Raw genomic sequence first — 17499 nt, forward strand, 5'->3', positions numbered from 1 at the left:
CAATTTAAGCCTTAGGTGCAGGACAAATCTCAAATTGGCGATGGATTTTCTAACCAGGGTCCACTTGATCTCGACCTCGGAGGTGAGACGTTTCGGCAGATCAGTAGTAGGAATCGCTATATCACTTCGGAGAAGTTTCGGAAGGGTCGTTTTCAGGTCGGAATATGTGGTGCTGCACGGGGTCCACTTGATCTCGACCTCGGAGGTGAGATGACACTTTGGGATCCGCGGCGTGTAGAATCTGAGCATAACAACTGATGTTACATTACATGAAATATTCGAGCTATACATTTTTTTCCTAATTTTATGTTTACTCCATCAATTTCAATATCAAATAGCTTTCCCTGGCCAGATAAAGTGCACAAGTATCGTTTGTTAGAATATATATTATGAGACCTCGACCTGTGTACGAAGTAATTTTTGTAAGTTGGCCATTACATATTGAACATTATTATCTGGATTTTACGAAATTGTCCATAGAAATTCGATGTACAAAATATATTAGCAAAAAGACAGGATTAAAATACTGTGTCATTCAAGAAAAAGTAGAACTACAACGGTCAAATATGGTATGTGTCCGCACTTAAATGTAAAGAGTTGAGAGCGGCGAATCACCCTTGTACGTGAATATTGACACATTTCAAAATCAGGTTGTGCATCCCGATCCTTCATAAAATGTAGGAATATATTGTCATAATTAACATTAATTCGTGATAAACAATGAGATATAACTGAAAACACATTAATTTAATTCATTCAAAAATCAAACAACACAGCCAACATTTACAAACAAAATATAACCCAAAGAACACTCGAAAATAAAAAATTTCATCAACAAAGGAAAATATTTCAAACTCCATATAGAAAAATGAAATAATATGAAAATTATTTCAATATCAAATCGAATGACATATAATATCAGTGTTGCAATATAAGAAGAAGAAATCAACTCGCAGAAATATAAATTCATGCATATTGTAATGAAAAGTTTGTACCTTTTAGTGAGAACTGTGGGTAGTTTTGAAGGTCCTATCTAATAATATCTGACACATCCCGTCCCGTGTAACTCTATTAGATCCGGACATGGCATGCGCCAATGATGGATACCAACTAAAAGTCGGACCCACCATCAAAGCTACTACAAGTATAATATATTACTTTTTATACATAATTTTTCTAACAGAATTTTGACATTATCTCCCTTATAAACAGGACTAACCAACCTGTGATCAATTTCACATCAATCCCAAACAATAACACAACACAATAAAGATAAGCCGAAACCTCAACTTTTACCAAGAAATAAAATGAAATATACATTTGGATACAAAATATATAGTGAGCCCCATAACTATCTACAAGTGATGCAAAATCAGATCTAGACATGAACATGCATCCTCAAACACTGACTACATGTTCTATGAAATGAGTCATACTAACAAACTCTGTTGTGTGGCACTGACTCCAAAATTAAGGCTCAACTCCAAAAGATGCCCAGATACTCAACTGCTACTTAATAATGAAAAACATTGAAAAATATATGAGTTGATAACTCAATAAGTGGAGAAGTTCAAAATAAATATAATTTTTCATGTATACATTTTTATTGAAAATCAAATTCATATCATTTTATAATTCACAAGCTACCATCATGTAATTGTAGCCAAAAAGTAAAATATTCACGTAAGGTCATAAAATATCATTTTAAAATCATGATATGAGCATAAGATGGTAATTATGCTATAATCTAATCACATCAAATGTACTGGAAAATTCACCAAAAATGTACCCTCTGATTAAAATCTGTAATCCGCCCCTCGAGCTAAGAACTTTCTCCACGGGCCTTTGGCCCCTCCGTGAATGAAAGTCGGTCTCAAAAACCTCTGGTAATCAATTCTAGAACACGGTCAAAACCCCTCAGTGAATTATATGTACATGGTCGAGACCCCTTCATCCCCGATCCATGACCCATTAGTGTAGTATACAACACAGTCAAAGCTCCTCGGTGAATTAGAAGAAATATATAATCACGGGTACTTTTCTGGTCGATCTCAAAATCACATCTCATATTCTAATTCACAATGTATAATATACAATCTTTGAAATTCCACATGTATCATAATAAAAGATATTTCTATAATGACCATGTAATTCAAACATATAATTGCATATAATTGCACATACTTTAACAATATACTTAATTTATAAATACTTTAAAAATATTTATATTTTTCAACTCACAGAACTATGTACGCCAAAATCAACTCGGTCGGTAAACTGTCCCAATATCCGTATCGCCGCCTGAAATATAATATAATTTTTAAATCAATAATTAACTATTTTAAGTAATTTCAATAATTAAATAGGTGATACCCAAACTTAATTATTTTACGTTTAGGCGATTTCTAAAGTCTTTTTAATTACTAAAACTAATTTTTCTTTCATTTTACTCAATTTCATAGTTTATTATATTTATTCTCTTCAATAAAATTGAATTTAATCTAACAATCTAATAATTATAAAATCAAACATAACCTTTCAATAAGTAACTTTTTACTTACCTTTCAAAATTGAAAAATTCAAGTCTAATAGTATAACCCACTTAATTCCTAACGCATTGGCGTCTTTTCCTTCTTTTTTCCTTTCTCTTTTCCTTCTTTTTTCCTTTCTCTTTTCTGTCTTCTTCAGTCTTTTTGGTTTGTTTCCTTCTTATGTGTGTTTTAAATTGGTTTTGGGTCCACCGCCTCATGTTATGCTTATTCTTTTTTTTTTTTTTTTTTTTTTTTTTTTTTTTTTTTTTTGAAGTTTGACCTTTTTTATTTTTTATATTTTTGTATGTATTACAATATCTGGATGGGTTATCGTAGAGGGAGATTGAAAGATGAGCCTCCTTAAGGCCCGGAACTAAATTTTTTTTATAAAAATGTATTTTAAAATAATATTTAAATGAATTATATGTGGTTAAAAAATTAAGTTTACGTGCAATATTATTTTGTTAAAGAATTTATATTTTAAAATAAGAGAATGAAAAATGTATTTTAAAAATAATGAAAATAAAACAAGGGCTAAGAATGTATTTTAGAATAGTAGATTAATAGAGAATGTGCAATAATTGAAAAATAAGAAAAAACTTTGGATTTGGGTGTAATATTATTCTATTAAAAATGCTTGGTTGAAAAGAAGGGAAAAAAATGTATTTTAAAAATAATGGGGATCAAATAAGGAATAAGTGAAAATACAAGGGAATTGCAATGTAAATAATTGAATTCAATATTGCTAAAAGTTAATTTTATTGTCATCAGAAAATTATAATTTATTCAATCAAAAATTATACCTTGGAATATTATTTGTGTCATATTAATTCAATAATGAACAATAAATTTAATCCAAATCTAATAATTATGCTAATTAAGACGTTCATCATAATTTAGACTCTAGACAAACATCATTACTCTTTTTTAACACTTTTAAATTTAGGAGGATTTTGTAATAACTAAATTTGGTTGTTAAAATAAAATATGACTCCGACCGAAGGACCATATTGGCTCGTTGAAACATGCACAGGATTGACTCATTCGACACCCTAATTGATCAATACTATATGTTTACTATTTGGAGTCTACATTGATTATGTAATTAATAAATGATATGAAATAGAAACTTCGATAACCAAATTGAAATATTTCAAGGTGACTAAAGTTAAAATTTTCTAAAAGGTGGGTGACCATCTCAGCAAGAACTAGGAACGAGAAACCCATTTTTGTGAGCCCATTTTGAGAGAAAGAATGCATTTTGAAGCGTAGATTGACTAAAAATGTGTAATTAAAATTTTACTTAACGTCCGTTTGTTTCTCATTTTTAATCATAAAAATAAACAAATATAATTGTTATCTATTAAATCAAAATCACTATATTTGACTTTCTCTAACCCCATAAGGACAATATTTTCCATAGAATCGGGCTTAATAATTTTTCCCCTCCAATTTGCCAACAATAGGTTAAGACATGCCGAGTCAATTTTTGAGAAGGAGCAGGAGGAGGAAAATTGGTGGCGACGATGCATATAAAATATGGAGAAATGCAGATACGGACGTTCTATGGGAAATTTTCTTCTCCTACCAGAAGAAGATTTGTTCTTTAAGATTTCAAAGGTTTGTCAACGGTGGCGATATGTATGTTGGGAGATTTTGTTCTGGATAAATTACCATACTATAGATTTCTCGGAGTTGAAAGAAGTTCTTTATCAAGGGTATAGTCCACGCAGAGTAATGTCAAAATCGAAGCACGGTACTTATTTTGGGGAATTTGGCATAAGTTTACAGTACGAAAACATATTACCCCATGGATTGAACTGGATCTTGGACTCTGTTGCCTATAGAGATCGTCTGAACTATGTTACAGAAGTGATTTTACCAAGTAATATTTACACAAGTGATGACAACCTCGTTCACATTAGCAAAAGGTATTATTTTCTTGCCTTATATATTGCTTTTATATAGTTGCAGCCTATTTTCTGAATTCTCCTCCATGGGAAATATTCATGGGCAATTTGTACCGTCTTATGATTTGTTGTCTCTACGTCTTTTTAAATTTGCATCAGGTTACCAAATCTTAAAAAGTTAAGACTGTTCAGCGCGGGGGATTTATAAGGGCTAGCAGGAATTGGAAGAAGCTGGAAGAGTTATCAATAGGAAGTCGCACAAACTGCAGGAGCTTGAATTCTATCTGGTTTTGAACTGCCATTCTCTGGAGAATCCAGCCTTAAGTTCGACAATATTATTTCCTTGCACGTTAGAGATCTTCGTCAGCTTCGAGTTTTGACAATTACAAGTGCCGGGGTACAGAAGGAGGGGGTAGAGACTATTATGGCCAACTGTGAAATGTTATCAAGGCTAAATCTTGTTGACTGCGCTAGATTGGACTCTGGAATGTATCGTCTTCCTACCATCTCAGCAGAAGTGAAAAGGAATCATACAAAATGGTACTTGACGCACAAGAGGAGTTGTCTAGCATACAAGAGTTGATTGAGCAGTTTTGGACTTTGTGACACTGAGACGATGCTTGATATATGTGCGGTTAGTCTCTCTGTTTTTTTCAACTTTTGATGTAGTTTAGTCCTATCACCCTCAGGGAAATTTTATGCAAGTTACTGATATGATTATATGGTGTCATACAACTAATGAGGTTAGAATTCTTGATGCCTGGATAGAGAACAGTAATAAATAGTAATTTCTGGAACAAAACAAAAACTATTAGATCTTTTATTGATATGTAAAGATTGAATTGTTATTCCTACATTTTTGTAATATTAATCATGCCAGAATAAAAATTAAATCCATAACAAAAGATAATGTCCAACTGCATATTATTATACATTATGAAGACTTATTACTTGGGGAAAAGCCTTTAAGCAAGCAAAATAACTGGACAGTACCATAAGATTCGTAGATGATAGAAGATCGTACGTAGCAGGAATCAATAAGCAAAGGACTAAGTAAAAAACAAAAAGGAATCAAGAAATAGAGTCGGCATAGTAGAGTTAATCCCCACCCCTTAAATCACACACACATTTTCTAAGACATTTCCTAGCAACTCTTTCTATCTACGACTTCTTTCTTATTTTCATTGGTTTCTAGGATGAAATTCATTGATGCTTTCAGCTTCTCAATTGTCTTCATTTCGAACCACATTGGCTTCGTTCCATCCTGGAACAATTGGTTGGACTTCTGCTTGATCACTTTGTCATCTTCTATTTGTGAAACTCCTTTGGATCCTTCTGATTCAAGTTCTCCCTTGGGGGAATTTCACCCAAGAAAAAGAAAAGAAAAAAGATTGATAGTTTGAACTGTTCATTTCTACCTGTTCTGCTACCGGACCTCCAACTCCAAGATTATTTACCTTATGCACTAATGAATCAGATGGTCCTTCATGTTCCTGAGCTTGCTATGGTCTTCGATATGTGAAACTCCTTCGGATTCTTCTGATCCAAGTTCTTTCTTGGCGGAATCGCCCAAAAAGTTTTGATAGCGTTGGAGGGGTCATTCCTACGTGTTCTTCTATTGGACCTCTAACTCCGGGATTCTGTACCTTCTGCGCAAACAAAGCACGCGGCCCTTGATTCTCTTGAAAATCAATGTTGTCTTGCTGGTCCACAGTTGGATGTTCTTGGGGAGGGTCGCGAGGAGGCGGATATAAGCCTTCCTCTCGAGCCCTGTAAAAAGGATTATTTAAGTAAACTCTTGGTCTAATCATCTTAGGAAAATTACATAATGCTTTTAGATTAGAGAATTACCTTTTCTTGAAAAAGTGCAACATCTTCTAACAAGGCAACGATCCAAGATTCAGGAAGAATTCAAGAAACTAGTCTTGAGAGACTTCCTGTGACTGTAGGATGAATCTCCTATATCAAGAAATCAAGAACATAGATTTTAAATACCAAAAAAATGAAGATCACTCAAATGTGTAATGCACAATAGTGTTCTGAACTAGATATGAAATATATGCAATCTCCTATTCTTTCTTAGAAGATGAAACTGAAATGGCTACTACGATCAACTTCATGTCAAGAAAGTTCAAGAAAGGACTTGTTTGTTCCCAGGACTTTAAAATGAAACTGATATATTGATTATGAATAAAGATTTTAAGAACATGTTATTGTGTACAGAAAGAAGAACAGATTGAAATATGTGAATCAATCCTGATGTAAAAGAAAGAAGAATATAAAAATTTCCATCTTTAGTTGAAGAAAAAACGATAATGCAAATGGAGATAGCTCCAAGAAAGAGTTTCTTGAGATATGTATACCTGCGGGACTGTACTCCAGAAAATGAAACTGAAAACTAGCGAAATCTGAAAATGTTAAAAGAGTTACTGGTTGCAATATTTGAGATGGATTTAGAGGGGTTCGGAGCATGCATGTGGGGTGGGGGAGGGTGGATATGTGAATAAGATGGGGGGAAAACCACACTAGAACCCAAGATGATTTATATGGGGAAGTAGGGACTTAAGGAGATTTGCCTATTTACAAAAAATCTCAAAACTTGCAAAACCATCGACTCAATTGGACTGATACTTCATAATAAATATAATAAAATAGTATGTAGTGAAAAAATCAATACGGTTTTAAAAGTATCATTATCCAAATGAGTGGAATTTTATTTTATCTTTTGATTTGAGATACATGCTCACTTGCATTGTTCTACGTGGGATTGAACTTGTAAAAAAAAAAAATTTGCATTAGCCGCAGCGAATTTCACATACTAATTTTTTAAAGGGCACAACCGGTGGAAAAGAAGAAAAAAAAAATTAACAGAATTGTACCTCATATAGCCCCAGTTTGATTTTGATGAAAATGAGATGTTTCCATTTTCATTTTTCATTTTCATTTTCAAAACGATTTTTAGTTTTCTCCGAGAACGGTCCGTTTTCCGCGTTTTGAGCGTTTTCGACATTTATAACTGAAAACGCTAAAAACGATAAAAAGTCGTTTTGCATTTTCAATTATAAATTTTAACTCGTTTTTAAAAATGCATTTTCGAAAAAGACGGACCAAATGCGTTTTTCGCGTTTTCGAAAATGAAAAAAGAAAAATGGGCCGAAAATAGCAAACCAACCACGGCCTTAGTTTTGATAGAAATTGATGAAATGTGTGGTTGAAAACTTGTTGATCCAATAAAATGTGTGATTAGAATTAATTAAGTCCCTGTTTGACCACCATTATTTGAGAAATTTTTTTTTTTTTATACTCATTTTTACCATATATTCACATAATAAAATAATATGCACTTAAATTCAAAATTTTTCTTACTTTTTAACCACACATTCTTTTAAAACACATTATTCAAAACATTGTTTTTCCCAAATAACAGTTGTCAAACATGGGCTAATTGTTGCTTTGGCTGAAATTTTAAACTACTTTTTTGATTGAGCCAAATAGGGTTATAATTTTATATCATATATATCAACTTAGGACCAAATGTAAATAATATCACATTCGGTACCTACATGTTTGACAAAATTTGTAGTCGGTTCTTAAAATTTATTTTTGTCCAAATCAATAATTTAAGTTAACAAATGGACTCTATCTTTATTGTGTTTTTCTCTTCATAATAAACTAATTCACTTGAAATTTTACATGGAATAAGATAATGACTACTGCACAATGATTTTCTCATGCTTGTAGAATGAGGACACCAACCTCAAGTATAAAAAAGACAGGGCCAAGTCTATGTCAACAAGAGCTAGCAAAATAAATTAAGAACGCCAAAAGACAACTTTATATTGAATTTTACATGATCAAAGATGAGTAGAATGCAATTAATTACAAATTTCATCATGCAAGTACTAATACATAATGTAAACATTTCTTTACTAAGATATAAAATCATACAAAATAAAATATATATGTATATATATATTTTTTTTACTCACCAAAAATAATCTTGCTAGTCAAGAAATATTGTGGATATCCATTTATCAGTATGCTTGCTCTGATATCACATGATGGAACACCCATGAGGATTCTCATCACTGAAAGTATCGCCGGTGCGATTTCCAAAAACCGTCGAATGTCCTTGGCTGCCACCGCCGTACGAAGGGACGTAATTATGATTATTGTAGCCGTGCTTGTAGTAGTTGTAGCAAGAGGACGAGGGCTGAGAAGCATAGTAAGTTGAAGGGCCGCCGTAATGCTGCTGATAATTGTAATTCCCAGCATAATTACTATTTCTTAGTTCAGGAATATATGGAAATTGCCACACTTCTGCTCTTCTTCCAGTTTTCCTAACTGTTCTCAAAACTTTCTTTTGATCAGCATATCCTGTCACCGTCACCTTTTGCATTCCCATGTCTATATCTATGTCGTCTACTCCTGTTTCAACACGTGCAATTTTTATAAATGAGTGACGATGAGTAACTTGTTAAAAATTAAATTTAAATAAATGTGTCCAATCTCTTGACAGTTTAAACTTTTGCTTGGGCAACTTATAAAATGAAAGATCGATGGGTGAAAAAAGAAGGGTTATGGTGAAATAACAGTTTATAATTAGAAAATTGAAATACCTTTAACCTTTTGGAGAGCTTTCTTGATCTTGTTCTCACATCCAGCACAGTCCATGTGTACACGCATTTCAATAATCTGAAACAAAAATTACAGATAAAAATACAAAAATTAGGAGGGAATATACAACGAAGTAACAAGGATAAACTTAACAAATCGAAATAGAGAGAGCGGGAGAAAGTACCGTCATCTTTTTATGTAGACGTTGAAGAATTCCTTGTTTTCAATTCTCAATCTTGTATCAAATTACAGATGAAAAAGGAACGTCTGCATGTATATATATACCGCTTCCAAATTTAATGGTTTTCCTCCAATTCTTTCATATAATAATAATATTCTTACCATTATAAATTATAAGTTTCAGTCTGCACCGACCCTTTCCTTCTCTTCAGGTACCAGTAATTGCAGAAAAGTGCAAGAAGTCAAGGAAAGCTCACCCACATGTTAGCCATGTATAGCTGTTGATGGCTTGATGCAATTAGAATTTAATTCGTCGAGTTGACTTTTTTATTGTGAACCCAATTCCATAATTGAACGTTGGAGGCGGAAAAATGCATGTGATCGCGAATGAAATGGATCATGTCTTGTGTAAACAATACTGTGTTAATATATGGGTATGTTTTCTGTGTGTTTGTCTAGTTTTTGCAATGCAAATGATGGAGGAATACCCTTTTGACCAATTCAAATAGGTTTCTTAGCCTCCCTTTTGATTTCAGCTTAATGAATTTTGATTCCCCATTATGTTATGACTATGATGACAAGTAGATTGATCTGTTTGCATAGCAGTACCATGTATTTATTTATTTAAAAAAAAAAAACCTTTACTACAAAAATTATGTACATATTGTGGTTGCATATATATCGCAGATGTGAACTCGATCCCCTATACTTTTATCCGATTATTATCTTATACGGGACCTTTTTTTTCCATTTTTCTTCCTTACTATTAGTCATTGTTCTAAAACGCGTAAAGCGTGACTAAGCATGGAGGTCAAGTCTCAAATTTTACGAGTCTAGGCAAGCTTAAAAAAATAAAATAAAAAAAGGTTACCTTTTTTTAATATTATTTTAGAATTTTTAATCATTTAATTATTAAAATAATATATACCAAACATCTAAAATTATAAATACTATATTTAATTATTTCTATAATTAGTCAACTATACATTTTTCAAATTTTCGAAATACTTTTTTCATAGTTTCAACTAGACATGTTCTGCTTGAAATTTTCTAACGCATTTTTGATTTTCAAATTTTGGGCAAGTAATTAAAGTTATTTGGAAACTTGAAACTAAAGTTAAGCCATTATTTGATCCCTACTATTTTCAAAATATATTTTTCTTTTTCTTATTTTCAATCACACATTCTTCGATAAAATAATATTATATGCAAATTCAAAACTTTTTCTTTATTTTTTAACTACACATTTTCCATCAAAATACTATTTCAAAATACATTTTGTGCAAAAAAAAAAAAAAAAAAAAAAAAGGGGGCCAAAAAAAAAAGGCGCCACTGCCTTGGGTCTCATATTGTGGGGCCTCATCTCTTTAAAAAAAAAAAAAAATTTTTTAAAAAAAAATTTTGGGAAAAAAAAAAAAAAAAAAAAAAAAATGGGGCTCAAACAGAAAGGCTTTTAAAAAAGGAAAAAATATATATAATAAAGTGCCACCAGACGCTCATTAACAAGGCGTGACATTTCATTCGAACCTCGTGACTAGGCCCACTTAGGTGGACTTTTTATAATGCTACCATTTGTAGCGATTTTATCGTAAAAATTCACTTTTCGAGTCATTTGTGCAGGTATGGGTGATAAAAGAGGATGAATTGACTCGCCAATTTTTTTTTTATTGAAATTATATATTTCTCTTTATTTGACGAATTGGTTGGAAAGCCATTGACTAGCTCGTTCAAAACGATTGACATGCTTGCTCGGCTCACAACCCAACTCCTACAAGCTGACGAACTACTCGTTCGAGAAATTCGATGCTCAGCTCATTAGTGGGCGCATGGGGATAAGGTGCTTAGCAAGCATTTAGGTGTGAAGTCCGCTGCTTCATTATCCATGAAGCAATGGACCATCATATTCAACTAGGTTGTGACAGTAACCTTTGCCTATTTTACAAAATCATATGATGAGAGGAATAAAAAGAAAAACCTTTTTTTTCCATCGGGTGGGTCCAATCCATCCCATACAACGTTGATAGGATCTAAAAAACTAACAAGAAAATTTTGATGCCAACAGCAATAGAGGGATACACATTCATTGTGATGAAGAATTGTTCAAAACAAATTATCTTGAAGTGTGTTGTAAAAAATAATACTGCTTTCTAATTTTGTCATTAGAAAAGTTTAGTTTTATGTAAAATGAATTCATTATTCTCTCTGAAAAAAATTTCTTCTTCTTTAAACTAATCAAATCAACTTTGAACTTAGTTTAATCCACGCCAACCTGGTAAGATTAACCAACCTTTGTGAAAATCAACCTTCACCTTTCTCCAATATCGATCTCTTCTATTGCTTTAAGTTTTAACAAATAAATAATTGAAATAGTCGTAAAAGAGTTTCTCGAGAAAAAAAAAAATAATATCAAGAGACTCGAGATAATTACATGTTGAACTATAATATAAATAAACACAAAACTCTTAGATGTGAGACATACTTAAAGTTGGTCTTCTATATGCTAACCTTTTCACACTAACGCATTGACAATTTAAAAATTAGATGGCAGCCCAACTTAGAAATAAGCAGCTTGTTTGAGAGTGATTTTTTAGTCTAAAAAATTGATTTTTTGACCATTATTTCACTATTCTAGTCATCATATTTGATTTCTTCTCTTACATGTAGACCTCACTTTTCTCTTAACAGTCAAAAAATCAATTCTCAAAATCACTCCCAAACAGGCTCAAGATCTTTCAACTGTCTAACAAGTTCAACTGTTTGTTTTATAGAACTTTGCTAAAAATTTATGAACTTTTTAACCATGCTTTTAGTTTTTATTAAAATTTTATATCGAAAGCTTTGTCAAACAATATTCATACTCCCAAACAAATTTTTCTATCAACAAAATCATAAACACAAACTTAAAACTTTATTACACTTTGCTTCAGCTTTCTATCCAATATTACTATATACATGAACACAAAATTTCCAAATCAACCCTTCTAACCCTATTTCTATTTACCAAAGAATATCAAACTTTTCAACTGAAAAATTCTGTACAAAAACCTCATTCGGGTATACTTTGAAGGGCAGGCTTCCAAGACTGTTGATGAGTCTCAAAACCATCACTGACGTTCATTAACTGTGTTAGGATCTGCTGTACTGATAATCCTTTGATATTTTCGCTGCTCAAAAGCTCATCTAATTGCTTTTTGGATATTTTGATTTTGACTTCTGTTCCTGTTTCTGTGGAAACGCTCTTTTCTTCTGTCGTATTATTCATCGGGTTGCTTTGAGTTTTGGAGTCGAAAGAACCCCAATCTTCACCACCCCATTGCATTGAGGATTCTTTTCTGCAGCAATTTCCCATAGATTTGCTGTTTTGAAGTGTTTATGTAATTTTTGTGTATGTAATTTGTAAGAAGATTTTGATGAGGGAGTTTGTATTTTTATATATAGGCAGGTGAGTGGTTGGTGCGAGGGTGTGGGGTGTCCTACCTGGCAGGTGATGGAGGGTTTGACCTCATCCGCTCGGAGGCCCCACGCCACCTATTTCGGGTTGGTTCAACTTACTGTGGTGGCGCCACCGCTTCTTTGAGTTGTTGAAGGAGTCGGTGGATCAGCTAGGCTAATTCGAGCCGGTCTTGAATGGAACGTTTTATTTTATTTTTTAAAATTTGATCAGCCGTGCAAGATGAAGATTACTAGAGAGGAAGTTAGTCATCTAGCTTCATATGTCATCAACGATGAGTTAAACGCGTTTAATTAACTCCAGGTGTCTGATCATGTGATCTCATATTTATTGCCAAAATATACACGTCAAAAGTAGTGAAAGACGAGAAGGTAACAACCATCAATATAAATGAAATTTGATATTTATATATAGGAATAAACCATATGTACTAAAGGGGGGTTACCGAAGCGTGTCCCCCCACCCCCACAAACACGCGGGTCCCGCGTGTATTTAATAATGTCGAGTCGTGGTCCCCACTTTGATGATGTGAGTGAGGTGTAAACGATTGTATAAATTATTATGTACGTGTAACACGATCCTTATATTTATTAGTATAAAGAACTTAGTTGCGTAAAGTTAAAAAAAAATAAAAATAAAAAAATAAAAAAAAAAAAATATATATATATATATATCATTATGAAGTATACTTAAAGAATTTTGATCTTTAAACATTTTAGATACTATTGTTTATTGTATTAAATATCGATTTAATCTATTATCGAAATTGACTTATATTTACATAGCATAATATGTCCCAAGTGCACAATAGAAGCATAATATCTTGAGGGGATAATCTTGATTTAACATTACACCTAACTTATCTTTCTTTTTTGAAATTTACTTGAAAGAATGACACAAATTTTATTTTAAAAACTATATTATAATACTTGACGACAAAGTGACACTATACGTAATCAACTTAAGTAGATCACATATGTATTAACAATATAATGAACTATAGAAGAAAAAGAATTAATCATTGAGCCACAACACGTTTGAGTTGATTAACAATTTATTAAACTATAAAAGGAAAAGAAATAATCATTGAACCACTACGTGTGTTAAGTTGATAAAATCATTCACCAACTTTAAATAGGCGGGAATTCAATTTTATTAGTGCAAACAAACAAAACTTGAATTGTAAATGAAGATTACCCTAGTCATTAATTTTACAATCTTATCATTTACTCATTCACAGAATTCCTTATTCCTATGCAATAAATGATATTTTAATTAGTAAAACTAAAATATGCCTTCCTGCGAAGTTGATTTTTCAGAAATAATTTTGAAAAGTGAGTCTTTTTGAGATTGTGTGGTCAAAAAATATTACAATATATATATATATATAAATTGAAAATGAGTTTGAGGAAAAAAAATTTTAAAAATGAGTCACAAATAAGGATCATGTAAGGCGTAATATTATATCGAAATGGTCAATTGATATAAAGCCGAGGCTTAAGACTCAAGTAAGCCGACCATCGGCTGAGAAACGGATATAGATAAATATCAATGCCACCTAGTGTGAAAGGGTCTGGCACAGAATCTTGCACACATTACAGTTGAGAAAAATTGCAAAAAAAGGCCTCAACTATTTAATTTTGTATAAACAGATTCTCAACAATCTATTTTTCTTTAAACTGTCAATTCGATCTCAAACTTTTTGACATTTTAGCAACTTCGTCTTCAACGTACATTTTCTGTTTATTTAATTTAAAAAATCACGTAGAATATTGCTTTAAAATGTAAAATGTGTAAAGCAATTCAACTTCGGTCAATTTTGGTCTACTCGATTTGTTGCCTCAGCCCCAAACCCTTCTCTTGTGCCCCTTCCTCCACTCCACTTTCCTTCGGTGTTGAAATAGGCGAGGCTAGGTAAGCGATTTCTCTCTCTCTTTTTTTTTCTTTTTGTTCTCCATATAAAAGTGAGGGATCTACTTACTATCACATCCATAGTAGGAGACTAGCAGTTCAATTTTCTTAAAAGTAGTGTGAACACATCTATAGAGAAGGAATATATGATCTATGGAGTCTATGCACATTCATGTCGGATTCTTATTATGGTATCAGTCATTATCATAACAATTAATCTACTTGTATAAAGTAAGTAGACAAAATTTGTTGATCAAATAGGTGTTGGCAAGATTTAGACCGTTGAATTGTTTTGATTTTAGAATCTAGTTTTGAAATGAGTGATATAAATCTTGTCAACTCATATTCTGTCAAACTTCTTTGTACACATAGCATCAATCTTATCATAATTCAATAAAGCTACATAAAATTATTGGTCTTATAGTACATGCCTAAGTTATATTCAAGTGATATAACATTTTAAATGTGACTTATTTTTTTTGATTTTAAGGTTATTTATCAATTAATAATACTTGCATGTCGTCTAGACCTGTTTAGTTCCAATAATACTAAGCCCCTATGATGGTCGAAGAAGGGTCGATGATTCGATCGCGAGCAAAGATGGTCAAAGAAGCGATGAGATTGCTCGTTCAACCTACAATGGATGGCTCGTTCAACCTACAATGGATGAAACATTGATCTTGGCGAATAAAGGAGCAAGTTTTACGTTGGGCTCAGGGGAAGATTTGAAGTGGATTGTAGAAACTCCAGCCATGGTTCAGAGGTCTTCTATGTCACAGTAAGAGGTACCACTATGCGATCGTATAGTGTGTTTCCTAGCACACGAACTTCCCGATTTTGCGAAGTCTTTTATTATAGTTAAAACTCTCTTTTTATAGTAACATTTTTATTCTTTAGACTTTAGTTCCGTCTAAAATAGGGGTTTCTTATACATATGACTCATTATTCTATATTATAATCATTATTCATTTATATCAATTGAGAGATTAATTTCGCAAGCATATTTTGCTTTCAATTCCTTGTTCTTCATTGAACAAAATTTCGAACTTATCAAAAATTATTTTCTTGTGGCATTCAAACAATTTGGGTGAGATTCATGAATCTTGTTATCAAAGGGTCAACATATTGTCGACGATTGTGTTAATTACTTGGTTTAATATTTCTGAATCAAATTCAAAACTTTGATTTATTGGCTTTTTTGCGTTCGATTCAATTTCTTGTGGATTTTGTAGCTACTATTGCTACGTAGGTTCGCATCACCCTGTTTGATGATGATTAAAATTATATTTTTAATAAATTTTATAAAAATCGATGAAATGTGTGATTGAAAAGTTTTGAATCATATAAAATATGTGAGTAAAATTAATTATTAAATTTGTCTTAAATTAAAATCTAAATTTTAAGCTCTCTCAAACACGGGCTAAATAACTTTACTTGTCACAATTAGATACTTTCTTCCCTAATTATTATTACCATAATCATTGTTCTCATCAACCTAGCTGACTCAGTAAAAGCACTGCTTCCCTTGTCGGGTCAAAGTATACAAGCTCTAAAAATTGCAGAAGTCATATTAATTATAATATTTAAAATGATTGATGTTGGAACTAGTCTGTAAGAAAATACCTAGTCTTCACTCTTATCATTTATGAGTTATACCAATTCATTGTGTAGCTCAAAATTAATTGGTAAATGAACTGAGCATTGGTTGAAGTTGTCAAAACTTTGTTTTGTATTTGCTCTAATGTGATCACATAAATTTTAGTCTTTGTCTCAGTATTCTTGAAATAAATCATTTTTATTAACACCAAAAAATTGATTGGAAGGCATAATCAAGTATTTAATCAGCGATTCAAAGCAGACTTAAACCTGCTGGATCTCTATAGGAAAGAGAGTATACATGTTTGTCTATCATAGTAGTTGATATGCAATTTTATTTTAATAAGATGATGTATATGCGTTCTCAATTTGAAGTGCAAAGTAGATCGAGTGTTTCAAAAATAAACTAAAAACTGATACGACATGTGTCAAGTCTAATTTGTCACCAATCCCTTCTTCTTCTTCCACCTTCCTTCCAAGAGAGGTGAAGAAAGTGAAGAAAGGGCTTGCACGAGGTCGACGATAATCTGAAGAACTGGACCTAACATGACCTATACGTCTAAATAGATTCGTCCATAATAAGGATCATACTTTGTGAAACAAATATTTACACATCTATTTTTAACTAATTAATAATTTTGTATTATGTTTGAGACGCTTATATCAAATATTCATATTTCGTACATAATATTTAGCGACGGTCTAATAGATTGAAAATCAATCTTAATAGCTTCCCTCGATGGGCAGGCGAGTCAAAGTCCGCTCACATTTCCAATTTTCTTGGCCAACTGGCGGTTACTGTTTATTTATGGCTGTGATGAGGTGGAGCCAAATCCGTTTAAAATTTAGGCCATGTTTGGCACCCATTTTTATCAAAATGCATTTTTCTCTCTCTTCTTTTCAACCACACATTCTTTATTAAAATAATATTACACGTAAATCAAAAATTTTTTCTTATTTTTCAACCACACATTTCCCATCAATTTACTATTCAAAAATGCATTTTCACATAAAAATTCCTACCAAACACCCTCTTAAATTTCAATTGTTTCTTCATCTTTCTAATAGTTTACCATGTATTATAATCCATTTTAACGTGACCTTAATAAATTAGGGTATGTTTGATAAGTCAAAATTTTCCCTAGAAAATGGAAAATGAATTTCAACTACCACTTTTGCATTGTTTGATAGGATTTTTTTTTTACCTAGAATTCATTTCAACTACCACTTTTGCATTGTTTGATAGGATTTTTTTTTTTACCTAGAATTCATTTTCCACTTTTTTTGCCACCTACGCTGAATT

At 32.1% G+C, this 17499-nt stretch overlaps 3 protein-coding genes and 1 long non-coding RNA gene across 5 annotated transcripts; 1 reads left to right on the plus strand and 3 right to left on the minus strand.

Annotated features, from left to right (window-relative positions):
• The first annotated feature begins 3992 nt into the window (after nt 1-3992).
• On the plus strand, nt 3993-9682 carry LOC111403967. Of its 2 annotated transcripts, XR_002704597.1 has the most exons (3): nt 3993-4462; nt 4601-5075; nt 9451-9682. XR_002704597.1 is itself a non-coding variant. In XM_023032664.1 (2 exons), the coding sequence occupies exons 1-2, from the start codon at nt 4071-4073 to the stop codon at nt 4647-4649; spliced, it is 441 nt and encodes a 146-aa protein (XP_022888432.1). In that variant the 5' UTR covers nt 3993-4070; the 3' UTR covers nt 4650-5295. The 2 variants fall into 2 exon arrangements, 1 of the variants encoding a protein (XP_022888432.1); XM_023032664.1 differs by lacking the exon at nt 9451-9682 and having other exon boundaries at nt 4601-5295.
• On the minus strand, nt 4500-7262 carry LOC111403969. Its single transcript, XR_002704598.1, has 2 exons — nt 6293-7262; nt 4500-6211 (listed from the first exon to the last, which is right to left on the minus strand). It is a non-coding gene; the product is annotated as an uncharacterized LOC111403969 (long non-coding RNA).
• Nucleotides 7872-9456, minus strand: LOC111403966 (heavy metal-associated isoprenylated plant protein 28). The gene is made up of 3 exons (XM_023032663.1): nt 9243-9456; nt 9061-9136; nt 7872-8869 (listed from the first exon to the last, which is right to left on the minus strand). The coding sequence occupies exons 1-3, from the start codon at nt 9246-9248 to the stop codon at nt 8496-8498; spliced, it is 456 nt and encodes a 151-aa protein (XP_022888431.1). The 5' UTR covers nt 9249-9456; the 3' UTR covers nt 7872-8495.
• Nucleotides 9683-11114: 1432 nt separating the features above from the next.
• LOC111404663 lies at nt 11115-12587 on the minus strand. The gene is made up of 2 exons (XM_023033437.1): nt 12299-12587; nt 11115-11170 (listed from the first exon to the last, which is right to left on the minus strand). Exons 1-2 carry the CDS (start codon nt 12585-12587, stop codon nt 11115-11117), a joined length of 345 nt encoding a protein of 114 aa, XP_022889205.1.
• Between the last annotated feature and the right edge of the window lie 4912 nt (nt 12588-17499).

The sequence above is a fragment of the Olea europaea genome, chromosome 11 (genome assembly GCF_002742605.1).
Source record: "Olea europaea var. sylvestris chromosome 11, O_europaea_v1, whole genome shotgun sequence".
In the NCBI taxonomy this organism is placed as follows: Eukaryota; Viridiplantae; Streptophyta; class Magnoliopsida; order Lamiales; family Oleaceae; genus Olea; species Olea europaea.

Excerpts from the sequence above, each read along its gene's own strand:
- LOC111404663 (XM_023033437.1), bottom strand. The coding sequence starts at position 12,587 with ATGGGAAATTGCTGCAGAAAAGAATCCTCAATGCAATGGGGTGGTGAA. Across the intron at positions 11,171-12,298 it reads TTGGAAGCCTGCCCTTCAAA|GCAAAGGTTACTGTCACAAC; the intron begins GTATACCCGAAT and ends TTTGTAAAATAG.
- LOC111403967 (XM_023032664.1), top strand. The coding sequence starts at position 4,071 with ATGGAGAAATGCAGATACGGACGTTCTATGGGAAATTTTCTTCTCCTA. Across the intron at positions 4,463-4,600 it reads CTCGTTCACATTAGCAAAAG|GTTACCAAATCTTAAAAAGT; the intron begins GTATTATTTTCT and ends AATTTGCATCAG.
- LOC111403966 (XM_023032663.1), bottom strand. Across the intron at positions 8,870-9,060 it reads AGCTCTCCAAAAGGTTAAAG|GAGTAGACGACATAGATATA; the intron begins GTATTTCAATTT and ends GTGTTGAAACAG.